This window comes from Culicoides brevitarsis, chromosome 1, assembly GCF_036172545.1.
Source record: "Culicoides brevitarsis isolate CSIRO-B50_1 chromosome 1, AGI_CSIRO_Cbre_v1, whole genome shotgun sequence".
Classification (NCBI taxonomy): domain Eukaryota; kingdom Metazoa; phylum Arthropoda; class Insecta; order Diptera; family Ceratopogonidae; genus Culicoides; species Culicoides brevitarsis.
Genome location: NC_087085.1, coordinates 32,237,203 through 32,261,310, shown reverse-complemented (window position 1 = coordinate 32,261,310; position 24,108 = coordinate 32,237,203). Strand labels below are relative to the sequence as shown.

General features: G+C 27.0%; 4 protein-coding genes and 2 non-coding genes across 8 annotated transcripts; 3 read left to right on the top strand and 3 right to left on the bottom strand.

Annotated features, from left to right (window-relative positions):
* Positions 1-5,011: 5,011 nt before the first annotated feature.
* LOC134828227 (5S ribosomal RNA) lies at positions 5,012-5,130 on the bottom strand. The gene has a single exon (XR_010161859.1). It is a non-coding gene; the product is annotated as a 5S ribosomal RNA (ribosomal RNA).
* Positions 5,131-5,320: 190 nt separating this feature from the next.
* LOC134828259 (U6 spliceosomal RNA) lies at positions 5,321-5,427 on the top strand. Its single transcript, XR_010161889.1, has one exon. It is a non-coding gene; the product is annotated as a U6 spliceosomal RNA (small nuclear RNA).
* LOC134837652 (intraflagellar transport protein 56) lies at positions 5,339-7,733 on the bottom strand. The gene is made up of 3 exons (XM_063853034.1): positions 7,701-7,733; positions 6,863-7,586; positions 5,339-6,382 (listed from the first exon to the last, which is right to left on the bottom strand). The coding sequence occupies exons 1-3, from the start codon at positions 7,731-7,733 to the stop codon at positions 5,460-5,462; spliced, it is 1,680 nt and encodes a 559-aa protein (XP_063709104.1). The 3' UTR covers positions 5,339-5,459.
* A 2,216-nt stretch (positions 7,734-9,949) lies between these two features.
* On the top strand, positions 9,950-12,912 carry LOC134827736 (cytochrome P450 4d1-like). Of its 2 annotated transcripts, none has more exons than XM_063840525.1 (6): positions 9,950-10,217; positions 11,194-11,577; positions 11,634-11,703; positions 11,766-12,265; positions 12,328-12,567; positions 12,632-12,912. In XM_063840525.1, the coding sequence occupies exons 1-6, from the start codon at positions 9,965-9,967 to the stop codon at positions 12,790-12,792; spliced, it is 1,608 nt and encodes a 535-aa protein (XP_063696595.1). In that variant the 5' UTR covers positions 9,950-9,964; the 3' UTR covers positions 12,793-12,912. The 2 variants fall into 2 exon arrangements, with proteins under 2 accessions (XP_063696595.1, XP_063696604.1); XM_063840534.1 differs by lacking the exon at positions 9,950-10,217 and adding an exon at positions 10,406-10,578.
* Positions 12,913-14,582: 1,670 nt separating this feature from the next.
* LOC134827330 (dual specificity mitogen-activated protein kinase kinase 4) lies at positions 14,583-17,974 on the bottom strand. 2 transcript variants are annotated; one of them, XR_010161772.1, is made up of 7 exons: positions 17,644-17,974; positions 17,066-17,267; positions 15,948-16,533; positions 15,746-15,886; positions 15,602-15,687; positions 15,291-15,538; positions 14,583-15,244 (listed from the first exon to the last, which is right to left on the bottom strand). XR_010161772.1 is itself a non-coding variant. In XM_063839932.1 (6 exons), exons 1-6 carry the CDS (start codon positions 17,672-17,674, stop codon positions 15,355-15,357), a joined length of 1,230 nt encoding a protein of 409 aa, XP_063696002.1. In that variant the 5' UTR covers positions 17,675-17,974; the 3' UTR covers positions 14,583-15,354. The 2 variants fall into 2 exon arrangements, 1 of the variants encoding a protein (XP_063696002.1); XM_063839932.1 differs by having other exon boundaries at positions 14,583-15,538.
* Positions 17,975-19,214: 1,240 nt separating this feature from the next.
* LOC134831230 (BLOC-2 complex member HPS5 homolog) lies at positions 19,215-23,674 on the top strand. Its single transcript, XM_063844909.1, has 3 exons — positions 19,215-19,398; positions 19,494-21,078; positions 22,272-23,674. The coding sequence occupies exons 1-3, from the start codon at positions 19,315-19,317 to the stop codon at positions 23,264-23,266; spliced, it is 2,664 nt and encodes an 887-aa protein (XP_063700979.1). The 5' UTR covers positions 19,215-19,314; the 3' UTR covers positions 23,267-23,674.
* The last annotated feature ends 434 nt before the right edge of the window (positions 23,675-24,108 follow it).

Here is a 24,108-nt window from a genome sequence, read left to right as displayed (position 1 = left end):
AGTTTTTAGTAGTTCACGTATTTTTTTTTACATCAAACGCGATTTAATTGTTGTGCAAATAAACATCTAACAAGCAAATGAATAAAGTACAACAAATACGATACCATTGAAATTTAATTAAAATATTCGCAATAATAACTGAGTGATCATCAAACACCAATAATGCAAGTTGGGTACGATTCCCACTCGATGACACACATGATGATCTTTACTTTTACGAAAAAAAAAAAATGAGGAAAAAAACAACAATAATAATCTTAGTAATAAAAATGAAGGAAATCAACCGTTATTTTTAATAAGTGTTTAAAATTAAAAAGTAAGGTCATGAAAATTATTAGTCTTTATGGGTAAAATTGATAAAACGAATAAAAGACTTATGATTGTCATCATTATAACATGTCGTTATAACGAGAATAATCATAATAAAATGTTGTTCGGTAGTTTAAGCGAGACTAACGATAAGAGAAAAATTACGATTAAAATTGAAAAGTAGATGATGAGGATAGTTGTATGTCGTAATAATGTAAAGATTTAAGATAAAAAGACGTAAAAGCAACATAATAATAATTATTTTTAACGAATCAGATGCGTCGCGTTTGAGAATTTGTTTGAAAAAATTTAATTTTTATTTGAAGCTGAGTTTTTTTTTCGATTATAAATGGCAAAGTTTGAAGATCACAAAAAAAAATAATTACCAATCATTTTCCATCGACATCATTTTATTGCTGAATTTTTGTTTAATTTGAAATGTGTATCCCTCATTTGTTGTTTCTACCATTTTTATTTTTGACACCAATCAATCAAAGATTACTTCTTACGCAATGTGAGGCATTACAAAAAAATAATAACTTATAAACGAAACAGAACACAAGAACCTAAGTTACCATTTTTTTTTTATTTAAACAAAAAAACTTATTTATATTATTATATAGGAATTCTGATGATACACATATATGAGAATAGCTTTAAACCACAATTTTGAGCCATCCTCTACAATTTTTATTTGCCGTATTAATTATTGATTCTTCCATTGAATTATAAACATATATATTTATATATTATATATAACATTAATAATATTAAATATATTATTTTTGTATCTCATTTTTTGTTTTAAAAGTTAATAATATTACGTTTTAAGCTCAGGTAATGCCATTTTTAATAACTTTGTCAAATAATTGATATAAATTATGATTAATGCATGCGAAAAAAGCAAAAAACACACGAAGAGGAAGAGAGAAATATCATTTCTCCCAGTCTTTCAAAAGCACTGCTTACAAAAATTTATATATTATATTGACAGTTGACTCTTTTACAACTTAAAAAAAAATCATTATAAATAGCAAGCATTGAATGCTAGACACGAAATGCTTGATTTCAAAGCCTATGGTGTGGTTTAACTTCATAACTTTGTTAAACATATATTATATACATATATATTATACTTTCCTTCGATTGCGAAGTGAAAAACAATGAAAATTAAATGATTGAATTATTTTTTTTAATTATTAATAAACGTATAAAAATATATATAAATTTAAAATTATATTATCTATGCATAAAATATTACAAATATTATAAAGTATATATTATTATTTTTATGTACATAAGCTAAGTGACACTCTTTCATGGTCCCCCCTTTATTTTTTTTCTTCTAAATTCACTCAAATGCCGCACTAATTCTTAACGGTTTCAGATCTTCATCACTTGATTATTTTGTCATAATATTCCCGCGCGACTATTTATCTCACAAAAAACATATACATTACATTACATAAACATACAACAAACATTAATTGTCATAGAAATTCACCCACAAAATACACAAGAAATAATTGCCAAAGTATATTAAAGATGCATCGACGTGCATCTGTATAAGGCCAATAATCAGCTTCAAATAGAAACCATATTAGAATTCATACTTAAAAATAGAACAAAAAAAAAACATAAAAATAGTACATAAAAAAAAACTTTCAATAATTTAAGTGAAATGAAAAAATGAAATGGAAGAAAATGTGAATTATGTATTTTATTAATGTTGTTATAGAATTATTATTAAATTGATGATTACAATTACACATTATTATTACGATTAATTAACAGATCCGATTAGGTTTAACTTATCTTGTAACAATATAAATGAAAAAGCAAAAAAATTAGCCATTTGTACCTAAGAATCTAAGTTAAATTCATAATATCATATATTATTATTATATTATTCTAAACATATAACATAATTATTTAATTATACACATTATTTCATTATTTAGATATAAATAAATAAATATATATTATTTTTACAACACACAGAAAAAAATGAATATTTAACCATTATTAGAATAAATTTTTAAGTAAATTTTACAAAAAACCAATAAATAAAGAGTATATTTAAAAAACAGAACAAAACATGTAGTTTACAAACATTACAAAAAGGACCTTCACACTCACACAACATGCATACGAACGAAAGTAAGGGAACTTTGACTAATGGTACAACTTACAGAGATATTTTTTATTTAATTTTTTAAAATAAAATCAGGGCTAAACTTGTAAAAACTCTGGAATTCTATTACAAAAAAAAAAGTAATAAGCAAAATATATAGAAAGAAAATAAAATTATATTTATTTAAAAATATCACAAAAGAAGAAGAAGAAAAGTAAATAAATTATAATAGTAAAATATAAAAACTAACGAAAAAAAATTAATAAATAAATTTTACAAAGAAAAAATCACACACTGGAAAAATAAAAAAAAATAGTTTAATCAAGAGAGACAAATATATAATAAAGTAAATAAAAATATATCTATATACAAAGCAAAAGTATATTTTATTATACAAACTATATTAAATGAATTTCTAACTCACTTTTCAGATGCTTTAGCATTTAGCACAGACATACATACATCACTCACTGTAAAAATACGAAACTTACTTACTTACCCCCAAATGTATTTAGCTCTGTTTTATTAAAAAAAAGTTCTTGGAAAAGAGTTCAAAATTTAGCTAATTACTGATTCGACTTTTTTGCTTTCCAAGACTCAAACTCTACATATTTTGTTCTATATATTTTTGTTATTACAATATTTAATATATTATTAATGATACTATTTAAGTGTATATTTAATTTAAACAACAAATAAAACATCACTGTCCATATCATAAAGTACTAAAATATTATTATTTTTAAGTCTGACTCTTCTTTTATTTTTGCTATAATAAAAAAAATATTATTTATGTAACTTTGTAAATCTTATAGAAAAATTATCATTTTTATTAAACAAGTAACAGAAAGAGTATAAATGGTTAAAATTACAAAATATCTTCAAAATAATAACAACAGCGAGACAAAGTAATAATTATACATTTAAAAATAATATAAAAAGAGTGAAAATTTCTATAAATGTATATTATATTATAATTATTACTAAACAAACATATACGGCAGAGAAAATTGGTCGTATAAAAAATAATAACAACAAACATACAAACAATAAATACGAGATAAAATGACAAAAACAAACCAGAAATTTATATTGTTTTGTTTCATTTGACAAAAAAAAAAGAGTAAAAATAAAAATTGACTGTAAAATCAAAAAAATAAAGGAAAACTTTTAATAAAATATCTCATTGACGAGTTATTAATAATAATACAAAAAAATGGAAATAAAATGTGCGTAACATGAAGATAAAAAAAAAAACAGAAAAATGAATAAACACGCATTACCTATTAAAAAATTAATAAATATTATTATTATTATAGAAAGTAAAAGTAAAATATATAATAATGAAATACGTATTATGAAAAAATAAATATAAATCGATTCAATTTAAAAACAAAAATTTTGTCTTTTAATTTTCTTCTGAATTTTTGATTTATTTCTTAGAAAAAAGGTAAGCTCACTTCCAATCGTTCAAATGAAGAATTTTCGCAATTTGTGAAATTTTTGGTATACATGAAAAGTCCGCAATAATTTTCCAATGTAAATTTGGCGCAACATCCTTCAATTTGGAAAAGTAACGATATCTTGAATTCCTGTAAAAGCAATCAATTTTTGAAGTTTCAAAAGTTTTCAATGGGTGCATTTAAGATCACTCATAGCTTCCATCATGATTTTTTTCTCACATATATTTTTCATCATATTTGAGTTTTTTGATGAATATTTTTGACTTTTATGATATATTTTAACGATTTATGATGTTTTTCGATAAATCGAACAATCCATCTTATATAACTTAAACGCGTTCGATGAAAAAAATTTTGGAAAAAATCATTGATGTCCATCGATGAGCAATCTTGAATGCACCCAATGACTTACTCGAATAAACATTTTGCATCATCAAAAACAATGTAAGCGACATTTTCTGACGTAACTTGTAAGTTTAAAAAATCTTCAAAATTTTGATTGTTTTCCAAGTACATGAGGGGAGTTGCATACAAAAATTGTATATCATTATTTTTGAATTTTTTAATTATTTCTTCACTTTGAGTAATTTCGTACTTCGCATAATTAATTCGTTTTTCTTGCATCCAAGTTAATTCTTTATTAATTTTTTCGACATTTGGAGTAAAAATTATTGCTTGTTTCGGTTGATCGAGCAACGGAGAGATGTAAATTTTGAATCTTTCTCCATAATTTTGTAAATCTCTCAATAAATAAATTGAATCTTTTTCGTTTACGGTCATTTTTGCACTGATAAGATTTGTTTCCGGACCGAAAGGTGAACGTTAACTGGTCAAAATTAATTGTTTTGATTTAAAATTTGATTAATTTTACTACGAATTGAATATTTTGGTTGATTAAAACGTTTCAAAAATATGAGATTATTTTAAAAAAAATAAAAAAAAAATATTTCATTGAAAAAATTAAAAGGATTTATATGAAATTAAAAATTTAATAAAAAAAAGTTAAATAATTTAGTTTTCAAAAAAATACGAAATTAAATCAATAAAATATAAAAAAATCTAAAATTTAATTAAAAAATAATTTAATTTTTAAAAATAAAAAAAATGACAACGATACGCAGCGTTCCCAAGCGGTCACCCATCCAAGTACTAACTACGCCCGATGTTGCTTAACTTCGGTGATCGGACGAGAACCGGTGTTTTCAACATGGTATGATCGTTGCCAAAGTTCCCTGTGTTGAATGTCGATGTCTTTCTTCCCATTCACGTACTTCTCTACACATTCCATGCTCACTTCAACGTTCATCGTACACCCGCGTATGTGTGTAGCATTCGTGTATTACAACGACTATATTTCGCAAAAGCAAGAATTTTCGTCGTGCAAGTCAAATAGAGACTTTGAACAGTAAACTTTGTTCTTGCTTCGGCAGAACATATACTAAAATTGGAACGATACAGAGAAGATTAGCATGGCCCCTGCGCAAGGATGACACGCAAAATCGTGAAGCGTTCCACATTTTTTGCTAAAAAAAATCATTTTTTCCTTTTTTATTTTATTTCAAAGTGCTCGCATATTTTCTTATAATTCTTAAAATAGTGTCAGCTTGTGAGCTGTTCGAATCTCTCAACAACGAGATAATTTCTCCGACGCCTCCGGGCGGTGCCCCAACATGACGTTCCATAATAAACGCTTGCAATGCTCCAATGCACGCGCCTCGCTTTCCTTCCCAAAACTCTGGATTCGGATCCAGTTTTTCCAACATATCAAAGGCCTTTGCTGCGATCCAAAACTCTCCGGCACGATAAGATTCATTTGCAATCAATTGCAGCAACGAAAATGCATCGGGAGCTGTATTTCGCGACAAGAAAATATCCCAAGCATCTGCTGCGTGCCCCGCATGAATGTGACATTTAGCTAAGACCACGGCATAAGTCGAATCAGTTCGGATCGAAATATCCGTGATTTGCGACAAAAGTTCTTCAGCTTCTTTGTAGTAACCCGTGGCTGCCTTTGCTTGCGCGTAATTAAAGTTAAAAGTGTCATCGTTCGAGAAAAAACTCTTGATTGTGTTGAGATAAACGAGAACTTCCTCGAATTGTTCGTACAAGAAGAAAGCAGAGGCAATACTCAATCTTCCGCGGATCGTGTCGCATTCCGAGGCACTACTTCCGACCAAATGCAGACACTGTTGCGCTTGTTTGATGTAGTCTTTGGAGCCCATTTCCTGTCCAAGTGCTGCATAAACGACGCCTTTCAAGACATATTCGTGCGGCACGGTAGGTTGAATGTCTTTTAACAATTCATAAGCTTCTCGCATGTCGTTCCGATGCAAATAATGAATTGCCAAGTTAAGCCTGGCTTCGGGCACAATATCGACAAGTTGCGGTAAAACTTGTAACGCTCCAGCTCCATTACGGAAAACTACCAAATTATGTTTGATCAAATCAGCGCCAAATGTCCCGTTGTCGATCATTCCTGTTCATAAAAAAATAATATTAAATATTTATTTTAGAAAAATTTAAAATTTAAGGAAAAATACTATTTTTTTTTAATTAAAATTTAAAAATATTATTTATTTTAGGATGTTACAATTGTCGAAATTTTTGTGGATATTTTCTTTTTAAATATTTTTTTTATATTTTCGAATATCAAAAGAGTAAAAATTTAGTAAAATTTAATATTTTCTCTGAATTTTTTTTTAAATTTTTATTTTATTTAAATTTTGAGTTAAAAATTTTAATTTTTTTATATAAAAATTTTAATTCTTATATATTTTCAAAATTAATTCATAAAAATAAGCAAAATTTTAAGAAAATTTTATCTATGAATTTTATTTTTTTTTTATATGTACTTAATATTTTTATTAATAAATTAAATAAATTTAATTAAAATAAAATACATATGTACAAAAAAATATTACAAAATATAATTAAAATATGAGTTTAAATAAAATACCTTTGATGTCATGTTCCGCAATCCTTCCATTATCCAAGCGAAATTTGTTACAAGCCCTCAAATTGATCGCAATCGTGCTATCCGGATGTTGCGTAAGATACAAATCCAAAATTTCCTGTGACATGTCATAATAATCGAGTTTGTAATAACAAAGCGACACATAAACATTGATCGCCAACATGTCCTTGTTATCCAACAACACTCGTTTATAAATGTCAATCGCTTCCTGGTAATGCGCCGTCAAGTAATGCATTCCTGCGAGACAAAGTTGATCCTCAATCACGTCTCTTAACGATCCATACAACTCCATCAAACGTTCCTCGTCGCCCAATTTGTGCGACAAATGGAACAAAAGACGAATTTTCAAGGGACTTTCGGACAATTCGTGAATGTAACGTTGCGCTTCTTCATACCGTCCCAAATAAAACATGCAAACTCCGATATTTAGTTTCAACGTTTGATTTTTCTCGTCTTCTTTCAAGATATTTTCGTACAATTCGAGAGCTGCTTTATAATCGCCAGTATGAAAATTGCAAAAAGCTAACCAGAGACGTTTTTTTAACGAATCAACTTCGTCGTAATCCTTTGAAAATTGAAGAACAGTTTTTGCCCCGATGTAATCTCGTTTCAATAGAAATTCCTCAAAAGTTGGGATTTTGTTCTTATTGGCGCTCGAACGGGCACTTTCCGCTTTTGCTGAGTCATTTTTTGCTCGTGAAAGGATCTAAAATTAGATAAAAATGAATAAGAACAAAAAAAAATTAAATAAAAAAAAACTTTTTTACCATTATCAGTCCTTTTAACCTTTTTATTGTTTTTTGTTTGGGTCCAACGTAACTAAGTGCCAAAAGTTTCCATAGTAACGACTCATGTTGTATAAAACTTAAGATATATGTGTGTATATAAGAATGTAAACAAAAAAATGTATACGTTTATTTTTAACTTAAAAAAAAAAAAATAATTAACATAACCAGATTTAAAAAAAAATACATTTTTTATGCAAAGCAGGGGTTCATCTCTTACAATTTAGATCACAATTGTCTAACTAACCAAATTCAATTAAAGGGCATTGCAATTCGATTTTTACTTAACCTTGGCACTTCATTAGAAAATCCGCGAAATAATCATTTTTAACCTACATTGACCTTAATATGTTTTTGATCTCTAAAAGTTATTGATATATAATTAAATTACCTATATATGTTGTGTATGAATATTTATCTGATTGTTAATAAGATATATAAAAAAAAGTTCTTACGTCCAAGGAATTATATCTAGATCATTTCAATCAAATGATTTAATACTTTGTTAATTTTGTTTTTCTTCTTGTAAATGTATGACGTCAAAATACGACAAAATGTATACTCAAAAAAACTGCATTAAGAACTGGTTTGAAATGAAAACGAACCGGCCAAGTTCAAAATTGAAGAAGGTCAAGAAACTGTCATAAAAGAATCCTTCTGTATATGTTTTGTAGTTTTTGATAATTTTGTTAATTTTTTTTTTCATCATGATATTATAATAATAAAATTTAAAAAAATTATAATTTACATATATTTTAAAAATTATTAAATTGAATAAATAATTAATATATTAAATTAATTTTAATATATAATTTAAATATAATTTATTAATATATTAATATATAATATATAATTTAATATATAATTTTATTAATATATTAAATAAAAAAAAAATCTTAATTAACAAAATATTTTTTAGTAAAAAAGTTTTTAAGTAAAAAAATAAATACATTAATTAAAAAATAAAATATTAAAAATAATTCATAAAAATTATATTTTATATTTTTAAATTTAGTCAAATAAAAGTCGAATTAACATTATTAAATTATACAATAAAATTGTTATCTGTATAAATTTTTTTTTATATTCTTATTATTAGTAATATTAAGTATTTTAATTAATATTAGAATAAAAAGCTATTTAACATACATGTATTATATTGGTATATACTATATAATTATTGAGTCAAATACAAGATATATTAATTATTAAAAATATTAAGACAATAATAAAAAAACACTAATGTACAAAAAAACTAATTTTAATTTCAAACCTCTAAATTAATTTTTTATTCAAATACTTACTAAGATTAATATTAACAAGAAAAAATTGTAATATAAAAAATTCTTGTAGTCTAGACTTTCGCTTTATTCTGAATGTACAAGGAAGACATGTGTAAAATTACACAACATATAGTAATTGAATATTTAAGTATTTCCGAAACAAGTTCTAAGATTATTACACAATTTTTGTTATTTACAATTAAAAACAATAACATTTCCCCAAAAAATGACAATCATCTTTTAAAATTCTTTAATTATATAACAACATTTATATTTTATGCAATAAACCGGAAAATCTATATTTTGAAAAGAAAAATCATAAAATCCGGAAATAACTGCATCATATATTTTTCAAGTGCAAAATTCTCAAAATATTAATGTTTGTTTTTTTTTTTGAACTTTGGTAAATTTTAGCCTTTCATTCCTGTTCCTGTATATCAGAATGGGCCTGTAGGTACATGTGTAATATTCAAATTCACCAATCCTCAAGTGGTCAAGAAATTTGAATTGTATTTGAGAAGCAACGTAAATTGGTCAGTTACGTGTTGTTGTTACTTCGAATCGGATGTCTCTCCTCGCGCCAATAATTAATTAGAATATTTAAATAAATTTAAAAAAAAAATAGATCAAAAAAATTTATTACTTCATAACTTTTAATAGTTGTTAATAATATATAATAAATCTAAAAAAAAAATAATTGAAAAAAAACGACATTCCTTGTGACATATTTAAAATTAATAATTGTAATAAAATATAAATAATTATCGATTAAAAGTGTTAAAGGGAGCAAAAACGTCTATGATCTCTCGTATCAGTAAATCAACGAACGGCTCTCTCGCGTTGCACTTTACAATCGGGAAGTGATTCAGTGAAAAAACTCTTTTAATAAAAATAACATTATCATTAAGCACACATAGACACATATATATGTTACATCGATACGTGCAAAAAAAGGGCATTACTGATAGTTATTAATTAATTGCATGCATTTCGCGATAGAATAAAATTTCTTCACTATGATCGCAGCGGGTTCTCAGTTGTTGTCGGCGTGTCGGGACATCTACATTCGTCCGTCAAAGCTGTTCGCGTACCAAAGGACTCCTAATATGGGATCATTTGTAATTTTCACAGCTGCTCTGTGTCTCGCGTATTTCGTGTTCAAATATGTCAAACGACACATGGAGCAAGACGCTTGGTCAAAATACTTCAAACAACCGCCAACGGTACCGATTCTCGGAATTTTTTTGAGTATCCCGAAAACTCCGCCAGGTGAGTCATTAATTATTATTTAATAATTTTTTTTTTTGCTAAAAATACTCGCCGCGTAAATAAATAAAAGATTTGTTATCAAAGCAATTTTTTTGGAGAGTAGTTGATAACAGATTCGTGAGTTAGAACGATTCGCGACTCGTTTTTAAAGAGAGTGAATTTGATTCAGTGTCAATTTCATGGTCAAAGACAACAGAATGGGTCTAACAATTACTTTTTTGACTATAATTATTGCTTTTTTTATTGCTCGTTTTTATAAACGACGATGCGAGGCAAATAAATTGGCGAAGTAATTTTCCTACGCCACGAAGACATTGGCTTTTAGGATATACGGTGACAAGTGAAACGTTCGATCCTGTCGGTAAGAACGAATTTGAAAACAAAAAAATAAAAAAAATACTTCAAAAAAAATTAAAAAAATAAATAAAGAAATTTTTAAAAATTTATATCAATAAAATAAAAAAAATGAATAATAAATTATTTATTTATTAAAAAAAATATTTAAAAAATATTGATTAAAAATATCAAAAAGGTGAACTAAAAATAATATGACAGTGAAAAAAAAATCGAAATGAGTAAAAATAATTAATTTTTAATTTAAATTAATAAATAAAAAGAAAAATTTTATTAAAAATTTAATTTTAATTTTTTTTTTTTTAAATTAGTTTGATTAAATTTTATTTTAATACTAAAATACTAATACTAATACTAAAATAAAATTTAAAAAAATAATTTTTTATTAAAAAAAATTTTTAAAATTAAAATTTTAATAAAATTATTTTTAAAAATTAGTTTGATTAAATTTTATTCATTATTTTTCAGTCAAATGTTAATGAAAAATGAGAAAATATCGAACTTAGTGAAAGTTAATGACACTAAATAATAATGAAAAATAACCTTTATCTGTTATCAAACACTCAAAGTATACTTATCTTTTCAAACAAGTCACATAACTGCATTATCTTATCCCTCACAGAAATATTCAGCGTAATGATGGATTTTCCGCGCATCTATGGTGCAAATCTCGCTTTGTGGGGCATTGGCAACAAAGTTGACTTGTTAGTAACGAATCCAAAGGATATCGAAGTCATCATGAATGGCAAAACAACCAAAAAATCAAATCTTTACGACTTTATTGAACCATGGCTGGGCACTGGACTGCTCATATCTTACGGCAAAAAATGGCATAATCGGCGAAAAATCATCACGCCATCGTTTCACTTCAAAATCTTGGAGAAATTCATCGAAGTCTTCAATGAACAGGATAAAATTCTAGTGCAAAAGTTGAATGAACACGTGGGCAAGGACGAATTTAACATTTATTCGAACATTAATGCGATTGCTTTGGATAACGTGTGCGGTGAGTTATGAATTTGTAAATTTTTTTTAATTGAAATTTGATGAAAATCGCTTTAGAGGCGGCCATGGGAGTTAAAATTCGGGCACAAGATAATCCGGATCAACCGTATATTAAAGCTGTACAAGAGTGAGTGTCAAAAAAAAGTAATTTTTTAACAATTTTTTTTATCTTTTTTGTTAATTTTTCAGAATGAGTGAAATAATATTCGACAGAATCTTCAGTATTTTGCACCAATTTCCGACTTTGTATGCTTTAACTCCAAAAGCTCGTCGCGGAAGGCAATTAATTAAAATCTTGCATGGGTTCACAAACAAAGTTATCACCGATAGACGACAGCAACTTAAGGAAAATGGCATTTTGCTCAACAATAATTCCGAAGATATCGATGAAATTTACGGCAAAAAGGCAAAATTATCGTTTCTTGATATGTTATTGAATGCCACAATCGATGGAAAGCCCTTGACGAACGACGACATCAGAGAAGAGGTTGATACGTTTATGTTTGAGGGGCATGATACGACAACGAGTGCAATGACGTTCATCGTTTATCGCTTGGCACTCAATCCCGATGTACAGGAACGTGCTTTTAATGAACTTCAAAGCTTGTTAGGGACAGATCCAGATACGCCATGCTCTTATAACGACCTACAAGAGATGAAATATTTGGAAATGGTCATCAAAGAAGCTCGTAAGTGAAAATTTTCCTTGAAAAAAATATTTTTAATTAATTTTTATGACATTTTTTTATAGTTCGCATGCATCCTTCTGTGCCCTTAATCGGTCGTCAAACCCTTGAACCGATGCAGATCGAAGGAAATTACGTTCCAGCAGGAGTTGACATCAATATTCCCATTTATGCATTGCATCATAACGCGGATGTCTTCCCAGATCCCGAAAAATTTGATCCAGAACGGTTCACAGAAGAAGGACAAAAAATGCGAAATCCTTATGATTATATTCCGTTCAGTGCTGGCAACAGAAATTGCATTGGTAAATATTTTTTTAAATTTTTTTTATTGAAATAATATTTAAAACATTATAAAAATAATTTTAGGACAAAGATTTGCAATGCTGGAAATGAAAGCAGTTATTTCAACAATCCTGCGACATTACAAAATAATTGCAACAGAAAAAACTAGAAACGTCGTTACACGAGCAGACATCGTTTTAAGGCCCGTTGGGGGCATGTACGTAAGGCTTGAGAAACGTACTTGACTTTTGCTCAAAAAAATTGATATTTTTTTAAATAAAAATAATTTTAATAATAAAAATATATTTTAACTCACCTTTCTTATTAAAAATTATAATAAAATATTAAAAAAGATTATAAAATTATTTTTCATTTTTATTTATTTTCTGAAATTTTTTTCTTAACGTTTTTCTTAATCTTAAATTTTTATTGTTATCATTATTTTTTATTATTAATTAATTTTTTTTTAATTTTTATTTTACTAATATTTAATCAATAAATGAATGTTTAAATTTTGTATCAATTAATTAATATAATTTTTTTATATTTGTTTTCAAATTAAAATATAAATTTCTATTGTTTGTAGACAAGTTTATCTTCTAACAACTTTCTACACAATATTATTTAATAATTATAATAATTTTTAATCCCGTTCAGTAGTTGATTTTGCAACTACTGTATAATTATTTATTTTAATTCTATAGAAAGTTATTCCATTATTTGCTCTTGTATTGTTTTCATTATCATTTTATAATATTGGTGCATTAATTTTATATTTTTTATTCATAAAAAGTTTTTTTTTCTACCACAATTCAATTTCACTAGAACATAAAGTTACTTTGTTCATCATGTTTTATAATAATATTTTTTTTTATCATCGCAATGCTTATTTATTCCTTTTCTTTTATTTAAAAAATAATAGAAACCAAATAAAATAAATTTTAATATAAAATAAAATAAAATAAAATTAATTATTTTTTCTTTAAAGGCATGACAGAATTCCCTTTATTTATATATTTTTTTAATTTGTAGATATTTTTTATTGTAATTTATTAACTTTCATCATCATTTTAATATCATTCGGAAAAAGTTTTATGTATATTTCTATAAAAATGTTTTTTTTTATACATTTTCAATGTTTTTTTTTATTAATTATATTAAAATATTGCATTTGTTATTTTTATTCTATATCTTAATTATTAATGTTATTTTTTTATGGTAAGGGAGGGTAGGAATTATATTTTAGAGCGACTTTGTAAACTAAATTGTAGTTTAATTTTGATTGACTTCATTTCTTTTTACGTTTTTTTTCTTTCTTTTCTTCTTATATTATTTAATTATAAATTTTAAATGAAAATAATAATTAAAAAAATAATTATAAATAAAAATAGAAAAGGATATTTTCGTAAACTTTTATATTTTTAAATATTATTATCAGTACGTTAACACGTGCATACCTTCAACTACTAATATTCATAGAATAATAATCAATTTGTTGTTTTATGACACTATATTATATATTTTATACAAGATTAAAATTACCTGTAGCAAGGTAAAAAGAAGTGCAAGGTAAAATTATATGAGGTACATTAAGTTTTAGTATTTTTTTTTATATAAATGTTTAATAAAATAGCAACAAAATTTAACTTGCACGTGCATTTGAACATAGAAATTGATGAAAATTAAGGAAGGCAAAGCTTTATATTTTTTTTCTTTCTTTTAATTAATTCAAAAATTATATAAATGTAACAACTTTTAATGTTATAGAAAAAAATGTTTATTTTTTTTTATTTTATAAAAAGGCAACAAATGCAATTTTAAGCTCAATAATTCATTTTAAGTTTAATATTTTATCATAATAAGCTTTTTTACTTATAAAAAGGACAATGATGCGTTAAACAAGTACGAAAACGTGACAAAAGCAAAGCAGTGTCTAAAAATATTATAAACGCCATAAGATTGAGTTCGACTAATAAATTCCCAAAGTAGGAGAATTTACAAAAAAATATTTTTTTTAGTCTTTAAAAGTATCGCCTTTAATAGTATGTATGTGGCTTCATGTATTTTTTTTTCTTGTGTTATGTAACTAAGTATTATTTTTTATACTTTATAAGCTCAGTCGGTAGTACTGATGATTTTTTTACGATTTGTCTGTTTTTTTTTTCTCACATTCATACAACATCTACGCAAGATAGAATGAGGGAATGATTAAAAATTGGATGAATCACGTGTCGCGACGCGGTTTGGGAGTATCTGATAGGTTCAACTACTGAATTAATGAAGGAAGTGCTATCGAGTTTTTAATTTTTTTATAGTTTTGGGTTTGAAAATTTTTATAAAAAGAATTTTTTGATTCAATTTTTCGTCAAACTTATAAAAATTTTAATTTTTCTTTTAATTTTTAGTAAAAAATTATACAAAATTTAAATGAAATTTCTCGTAGAAACACTTTCAAGCCCATTACTGATAAAATGTGGTAATTTTTAGTACGTAATTGAATAGAGGATGCTCTTATCTCAAAGTGCGATTAGTAGCTTATCATTATTTCTTTACTTACTACGGTTTTTTAGAGTATAGATGATGTTAATATATTTTTTATTGTCTTGGACGATAACGTTTTAGATGAAATTTTCATCGAAGAGTTGACTAGTTATATTTTTCTTTTACAGAATTTCTAATTTTTTAAACTCTTCCGCACTTTATTTTTTTTTTAGTTAATCACTTTTACACTTTTTTACCATACTTTCATTAATTTTTAACACTACGCGATATTTTTACGTATTTTTTTCGATTGTTGAACTTCCTTTTTAGTCGAACCAATTCTCCGCCGGTTGATTTGTTGTAAAGGGAGTTATGCCATTATTTGCCATGGAATCTAGAATATTGTTAACGTAGCTAGCGACATCCGTGTGACTTCGTTCGCCGCGTTGAATAAATGGATGTTGCAATAATTTCGGGTATTTTGGACGATCTTTTTCTTCTTTGATTAAACTTGAAAAGAAATTTCATTGAAAAATTTCAATTTTTTTATAAAAAAAATTTAAAAATATTTACCAAGTATTTACAAAGTCAACAAATTCATCGGAAAATTCCATTCCATTGTACGAGGCAGCTAATCTAGGAGGATCTCCTTGAACAACCTACGAGATTTTCGTTAAAAAAGTCAAATTCTAATAAGAAAATCGCACAAAGTCTTACTTGATAAAGTTGTTCAAACACAGAATTCCATTTGGGATACGGAAATCTGCCGGTAGCGACTTCCATTAAAGTAATTCCTAACGACCAAACGTCACTTCGCACGTCATATCCTCTCGCTGTTTGCGGATCTATTCGTTCAGGCTGTAAATTTTTCATAAAATTCGATGATTTTTGATCAAAAAATGAAAAAAACGTAACTTACCGCCATGTATGGTCGACACCCAGCATCCTTTGTGCGCGCAATCGAGTCCACAAGTTGCCCCGAAATCCCAAAATCACATAATTTAATATCACCTCGTTGATGCAACAAAATATTGCTTGGCTTGACATCCCGATGAATAATCTCCAGATGCTCTTTTAGGTAATTTAACGCGTGCACCGTAGCGACGGTTATTTTTGCCAAAATTGATTCGGGAATCCGTTGTCGTTGACGCTCACAGATAAATTTGTAAAACTTATCGAGTGATGTGTCCATGAGTTCCATGCAAATCCAGCAATCGCCTTCCTTGAAAAGTGCCCCGTAAAATTGTACTATATAATTGCAGTCGTTGGATCGCATGACGACCTCCAAATCCATCAGTAATTTTCGTTGTTCGCCCTCGTCAACGGTCGAACGTATCCGCTTGACTGCCATGACGCGATCGAGACGTCGAAATATCATCTTGTTAACGGCACCAAATGCTCCTCTACCAATTTCGCCCAAATCTTGCAAGTCGTCAGACGTGAAATCGTATTGCTCATTTGGACCGAATTGGAGAGTGCCTGCTGCTTGCATGCGAATTCGTTCCCTAAAATTGAAAAAAAAAAAAATTAAAATTATTTTTATTTAATTTTTAATTGTTTAAATTTTTTAAAAAATTTTAAATTTTAAATTTAATTTAAAAAATTAATTTTAATTAAATTAAGTTAATTTAATTTATAATTAATTTAAAATTAATTTAATTTAATTTTAAATAATTTTTAAAAGTTAATTTAATAATTAATTTAATTAATAATTCATTTTTAAAGTTAAATTATTTAAAAATTTATTTTAAAAAATTTTTTTATTTTTTTTTTTTTTAAATATTTTTTAATATTTAATTTTTTAAATTATTTAAAGTTATTTAAATAATTTTCAATATTAATTAATTATTTGTGAAAATTTAAAAAAATTACAATTTGTCGATCCAACACGTCAAAGGCTTAATTCCGTTCGAAAATTCTTTTTTACTTGTAACTCGCATCATGTTCGGTTATGAAATGAACTGTTAATGCGAATTCCCGTGAAATCAAATGAGGAAATGGAAAGTTACATAAACCCTTATCACTCGTAGAACGTACCTTGTGCGATCCTGCAACGGCGGAGGAGCTGCCCGCACAACGGGAACAGGTCTTGGCTGTGCATCGGGATCAAAACTCAATCTCAGAGCGCCGCGTTGTGGTTGATGGTTCTGTTGCAAGTCATTTGTCGTAAAGTTCAGAGGTCTGGGCTGCCTACTTGTGTTCCGATTGTTGATATCCATTGCAAATGCATTCGGTCTCGCTGCAAAAAATAAACAAACAATTGATGAAAAACCACATTTTTTTCGGCAAAATCGATAAATGACCACCGAAAAATGTACTAACTAAACACTAATCTTGATAATTACAACATCAAAAATGAAAATGAATGAAGGAAGGAACACAACACACACAAAAAAGCAATAAAATAAATTTTTATTTGCTCGCTTTTTTTGCTTTCGCCGTGCTTTCGAGTGCCTAACAAGCTTGTAGGTGTAGAATTATAATTATTATTATATTATCCAGCGATAATACGGTGTGTGTGTGTGTGTTTGTGTGTGCCCAAGAAGAAAAAACCACAAACTATGGCATGCAAATGTGTAAATATGGGCTTTAATGTATTTTAATGTTCAACGTACCTGCTGGAGTCTTGTGATGGTTCTCAGCCATTATTTTCCGATCTGGCACACAAAATATATTGCAAAAAAAAATGTAAAATAACAAAAATAATGTGGAGTGTTTTTCCTTTGCTGCGATGAAAACTGCCTAAGAGGTGTCCACGAAAGCTGCCTGTCCCGTAGTTCCGCGTCGAAAGTCGAAAAGTGCGAAGAGACTCGCTCACGGAAACTTAATAACAATGTAAAAAACTTTTATTTCTATAAAATAGCCACTTTTATTACATTATTTTTGCGTTTTTGCGGAGAGAATTTTTCTTTTCCCATTCAATTTTGCAGAACATTTATGACTTTTTGTCAGTATCAGTTGGAGTGACGTGTGATATGGTTTTGTGCCTATGTTGATAATTTTATTTTTCATTAAATTTGATAAATTTTTAAATAAATTTAACTTTTTTTGTTAAAATACTAAAAATTGTACAATAAAATTCAATTTTTAATTAAAGATTATTTGTAAAATTTAAAAATTTAATTAAAAAATTGAAAAAAATAAAATTTTAAGCTGAAGTCATGTCGAAACATGTGAATTTTGTATCAGCAAATATTTCGAAGAATGACCAGAAGAGGGATTGTCAGTGTAATTTGAACGTTCAGTAAAATATAAACGTTCTTACATTGAATTAATGTCTGTCTGTCTGTGTTGAGGTAAGTAAAGTTATTGTTTTACTTTTTTTTTATTTTTAATTTTAAAATTCATTTTTTAATATTTTTTGGATGAAAATTTTTAAATTTATTTAAAAAATTTTTATGATTTTATTTAAAAATAATTTTTATAAAAATTTATTTTTTAATTTTTATTTTTTTAAGATATTTTTTTAGATTCAAAAACAATAAATTATAATAAAAAATTATTAAAAAAAATTTTAAAAAGATACTTTTTTAAAGATAGTTTTTTTAGATTCAAAAACAATAAATTATAAAAATTTTAAAAAAATAAGTAAAAAATATTTGTTAAAATTGTTTTTAATTACAAGTTGATAAAAGTTTATTAAAATATTTTAATATTTAAATTCTTATTTTTTATGTTAATTGATTTATTTTTCAAATTTTTTATAATGTTTAATTTATTAAAATTAATTAATTTTTATTTTTATATTTTTTGTTATTTAAATTTACTTTAAATTTCAAATATCTTTGTATTTAAATATTTTATTTTTTTATATTTAAATTCTTAATGTTAATTAATTTATTTATCAATTTTTTATAATTTTTAAATTTTTTAATTTTTATTATTTTTTATATTTTTTGAAAAAATTCGAAAAAATTCAAATATGTAGTGTTTTTCAAAAAAACAAAATAAATAAATTTAAAATAAATAAATTAATTTTATTTAAATTAATAATTTGTTTTAAAATTTTCCAAATTTAAAACTTATTTAATAAATTTTTGTCAAAAATGTTCAAAACATTCAAAATGAGAGCAAAAAATTGTTTTTCAATAAATTTTTACTTAAAAATATAATGCGCTCACATAACTTTAACACTTTCGCACACTCGTCGAGTTTGTTAGTTTTTATTTTTTTCTTCGACCAAAATGTAGACTTTAAGAAACTTGTAAAAAATCATGTAAAAAACTAAGAAGAAAAACCACAAAAACTTTGTTAGAGCTCTTTACAATCGTTATCTGGTCACAGCGATGGCTGACAAATATATTTTATACAATGAGGAAGACTTTTCATCTGTAATTCAGGAACCTATATCCAAGTCGTCGCGAATCAAGGTACGTTTCATCTCCTTATCTCTCTCTCCGTGCAACAGACGAGAGCATTATCACTGCACTTCTTATCTCCTCTTCTCAACCTATTCTACTTTCAGTACACTTGTTGTGATGCATCGCCGAAATATTTGGTATTTGCCGCTACCTCTGGCAGTCTCTACATCTTCAACCGCGATCCGTGTACCTTCACGAAAATCCTCCCGAGCAAATTGGGTGTCATCAGTCAACTGAAAATATCGCCGGAAGAGCGTCTCATTGCATTCAGCAACGTCAAAGGACAAATTGGGATTGTGGATTTGCAGGCGGCGGATCCGCAAGTCATCACGACGCAACTTGATCGGAGTTATGTGACGTGTTTCTATTGGGAAAGTGACGAAAAGTTATTTGTGGGCGATCAAAAGGGGAATGTTTCGGTTGTTAATCTCGGTTATTTCATGGGCAGGAATATCTTGAACGTGACTTTGCGTTCGATTTTGTTGCTCGATAGCCCAATTGTGCAAATTGAGGGCGAAAATGAGTTGCTTCTCATCTCGACTTTTTCGAAATGTGTCCTTTGCAACACGGAGGTCGAGGAATTTAAGCAAATTGGGAATCGCCCACGTGACGGCGAGTACGGGGGATGCTTTTACGTGACGCGTGATGACTTTGGTACGCAAACTCGCATTTATTGTGCACGTCCCGGATGCCGTTTGTGGGAAGTAGATCTCGATGGCAACGTCAAACATACTCACCAATTTAAAAGTGCACTTTCTGTACCGCCTGCAAAACCGTATCCGGCACTCGAATCGACACTGGTAGCGACAACAGATGCATCAAATATCGCAACACCCACACAAAAGACTGAAACCAAGTCAAGTAACGGCAAAAAAACCAATCAACAAGACAATAATCATCACAAATTTCATCTTTTGCCGCTGAAACACACCGATGTCGTCGACGTGGTTGACGAATCGCAGCAATCAACGACAGATGTCAGCCCGTCAAACACCTTTCACTTTGCAAAACTCATCAATTTCACGGAAAAATTCGTACTTACCTACTCGGATTCCAAGTTTTTCATCCTCGATCCAACGTGTCGTGTCATCCTGTGGACAAATCACTTCAACAACATCCAATCTGTGCACGTGATCGGACAAAAAATCATCATTTTCACGTCGTCTGCCAACATTTTCGCCGTAGATTTCTGCACGTTGCAAGATTACGTGCTGAAGGAATTTCACTATGGACTTTTTATACGAGCGGCGAACAGTATTAACACTCACATGACGTATTTCATAGAAACTGTGAAGAAAAGTCATGAATTGCATCAGCTTTATAAACTCAAACAAATACTCGAGGAGTTGGATGAGGTTCAGTTGGCGAGAGATTTGCAGAAATTTTTTGACGAAATATTCGCGCGAAATAATGAAATTGTGCAAAGGTCGATGCGGATCAACAATGGGGGCATTTATATACTCGATAATCAATTCATGGCGAGCGGAAAGGGAAAGCGTTTCAGTATTAGCAGCGAAAAAACGCAAACGACGACGGAAAGTGCGACAACGGGAATGAACATAAAAGATGCGCTTGTGTCAGCTTACGATGTTTATGGGAAGAATTTGAAACATATGATCAAGGGATTTAAGGCGCTTAATGTGGAAACAAGTACTTTGAATGGAAAGGAGACGATAAAGACGGAAATTGGTAAGAAATTATTTTATTTCATTTTTCTAATTAATTTTTTAAATTAAAATTAATTAAATTTAAATTAATTTTTTTATCTTTGCTTTATATAAAAAATTGGAAAATAGTGTTTTTTTTTTAATTTAAAAATTATCTTTTTATAATTTTTTTTTACTTACTTCACAGACTTTTGACTTTTTTTTAATGAATAAAATTTTTAAAAAACAAAAGAACTTTGAATTTTCTTAAAAAAGAAAATTTTTGAAAAAATATTTAAGGCCATTAAATTTAATTTTTCACTTTACGTTTGAAAAATTCAGGGGGAGAATAAAATTTGTAAGGAAAAAAATACTTTTTATTTTAATGTTAAAAATTTATTTCAAACCTTTTGCTTTGTTATTTCGTACAAAAACAAAAAATTATTTTCAAAAAATTATTTTTAAATATTTTTGAAATTTTAGTTTTGATTGAAAATGATATATTAAGTAAGAAATTTTTAAAAAATTAATATCTTCAATTAAATTTCAAAAATATTTTAAAAAAAAAATTTTTTTTTTTTATTTTATTATAATAATAATTTTTGTATTTTTTTACGTTGAAAAAAATTAAAAAAATATTTTTATATTTTAAATTTTTTTTAAGTAAAAATTTTATTAAATTTTTAAAATTAAAATTTTTTTAAAAAATCAAAAATATTTTGAGGAAATTTATTTTTTATTATTTTTGAATTAAAATTATTTTGAGAAAATGAGAAAAGAACCAAATGAAAATTATAATTAAATAAAAATATTTTAAATCCAAAAACCATTTAAAATCAATAATAATAATAATTTCTTAAAAAATTTTTTTTGATTAAAATTAAAACCAAAAAATATTATTTCGCGAAAAAATTTTAAATTTCTTAAATAATTTAAAAATTAAAAAAAAAATTAACAAATCCATTTTTTGATTAAAAATAAAAATTCAATTACAAAATGTTTGAAAATATATTAAAAAATCATGAAAAATTAATGGTAAAATTTACAAAAAATTTTTTGAAAAATATTTTTATTTTTATTTTTATTTTGACCAAAATTATTTTTTTTAATTTAATTTTATATATTTTATTATTTTAAAAATATATTTATTTTTGTCAAAACTCAATAAAATTAATATTTAATTAAAAAAAAAATTTTTTTTCAATAAAATTATTTTTTTTTCTAATTTTTTTTTAGGCAAAACCGATCGAAAATCCTTCGACAACGGAACAAATCAAACAAACCAAAACGCCACAAATAGCGATTCGGACCCAATCATCGAGCCTCCCGTCATCACAAAACGCTCAACTCACACACAACTCGAATTTTCGGTGACGGAAGAGGAGAACATCGTTCGCAGCTTGTACCTGATCTACAAGTCATCGAAAATCAGCAACTTAAATTTCCTCGATCGCTATTCCATGTTGTTCGATCGCTACGACACGCGTCACATAATCGTGCTGCTGGAAAAACTCAAACAAGTCATTATGGAAAACGATGACGAAGACGAGCCCGAAGCCACACGCGATGTCATCAAAATGTATTTCGACTACCTGAATCCCGAAATTATCTACGAACTCGATGACGAGTGTCGCATTTTCATCAAAAACAGTTTCATGACTGTCAATGCCGTGTCCGACGATAAAAATCTCATTGTTCGATGTGAAAAGTGTGAATTTCCGCTCAAAAGTGCCCGTGGCACGCAAAGTGTTTGTCGTTACCCGAAAATCGGTGTCACCCTTTTGAAGTATTATTGGTCGCGGAAGGAGCAAGAAACGTGTTTTGCTATTGCGAAATGCGTTCCCGAGATGCTGGATCAAATTTGTAAATTTTACATACAGGAAAAACGGATGGACAAAGTCGTGCAGTTTGTCGTGAACTTGGCAAGTCAGGAGTTGTTGCTCAAAGCTGCCGATGCGTACGATCTCGAGGCGTGGCGCAGCACTTTTGAAATTTTTAGCCGGCTACTACAGGACCAAACACTCAATTGTCTCAACTGTGATCACAAATGTCGCGTGCAAAAGTCTCTTTACGACACGCAATTATTTTACACGTTCAATCATATCTTTGCCACCGCCAGCAACTACATGGATGGCAGAGTAATCTTAGAGTTGTTACTCAGTTACAGCGATAGGATCCCGCACGGGGCATTATCGAAGGAAATTTACTTGAATTGTCTCTTGAATTCCTAAATTTCCCCTTTTTTCGCGGATCAAAAAATAAAAAAAGACTAAAATATCACAAAAATAATCAGTCATTATGATTAAATAAGGAAAAATATTTGTTTTAAGTGTACCCTTTAAATTAAATTAATCGTAAAAAAAAATATTTATTAAAAAAAACTAGCAGAGAAATCGCTTTAGAAGCAAGGCAGTGTCATATGAAAAAGTAAGAAAAGCTAGAAAAATGTTTGAGTCGCTTTGCTTAGTTGGAATTTGAATGAGTTTTAGTTGCATTTATTAGCTAAAATTATCCTTTTAAGCCTGATTTTAAAAAAAAGAGCAATATGAGCATTCATTGTTTAAGAAAGAGAAAAATTGTTGTAGCAAAAATAATATATTGTAACAGAGAAATAGCAAAAGATAAAATAAAATAAAAATTTATTGAAAAATTTTGGTTTTTTTTTTTAATTAAATTTTTATAAATCTGCTTGAATTTTTATCCCAAAATATTTTTAATTTTTTTGTTTATAAAATAATTTTAATTAAATTAATAAACTTTTTAATTATTTTCAGTTTTTTTATTTTATTTGAATTAATTTTTTTAAATTAAATTAAAGTAAATTTTTTTTCAGGTTTTTTTATGTAAAAAAAATATATTTGAATATTTTTTTTTATTTTTGAGGTAGAAAATACATGTCGAAATACTTGAAAAATATTCTAAAATAATTAAAATTAAAAAAATATTATTAATAAAAAATTATTAAAATAATTTTATTTAAATTAAATTAATTAAATTTTTAAATTGATATTTTTTTAAATTGAATGATTTTTTTAATGCAATTTTAAAAGAAAATTCATAATTAAAACAATAA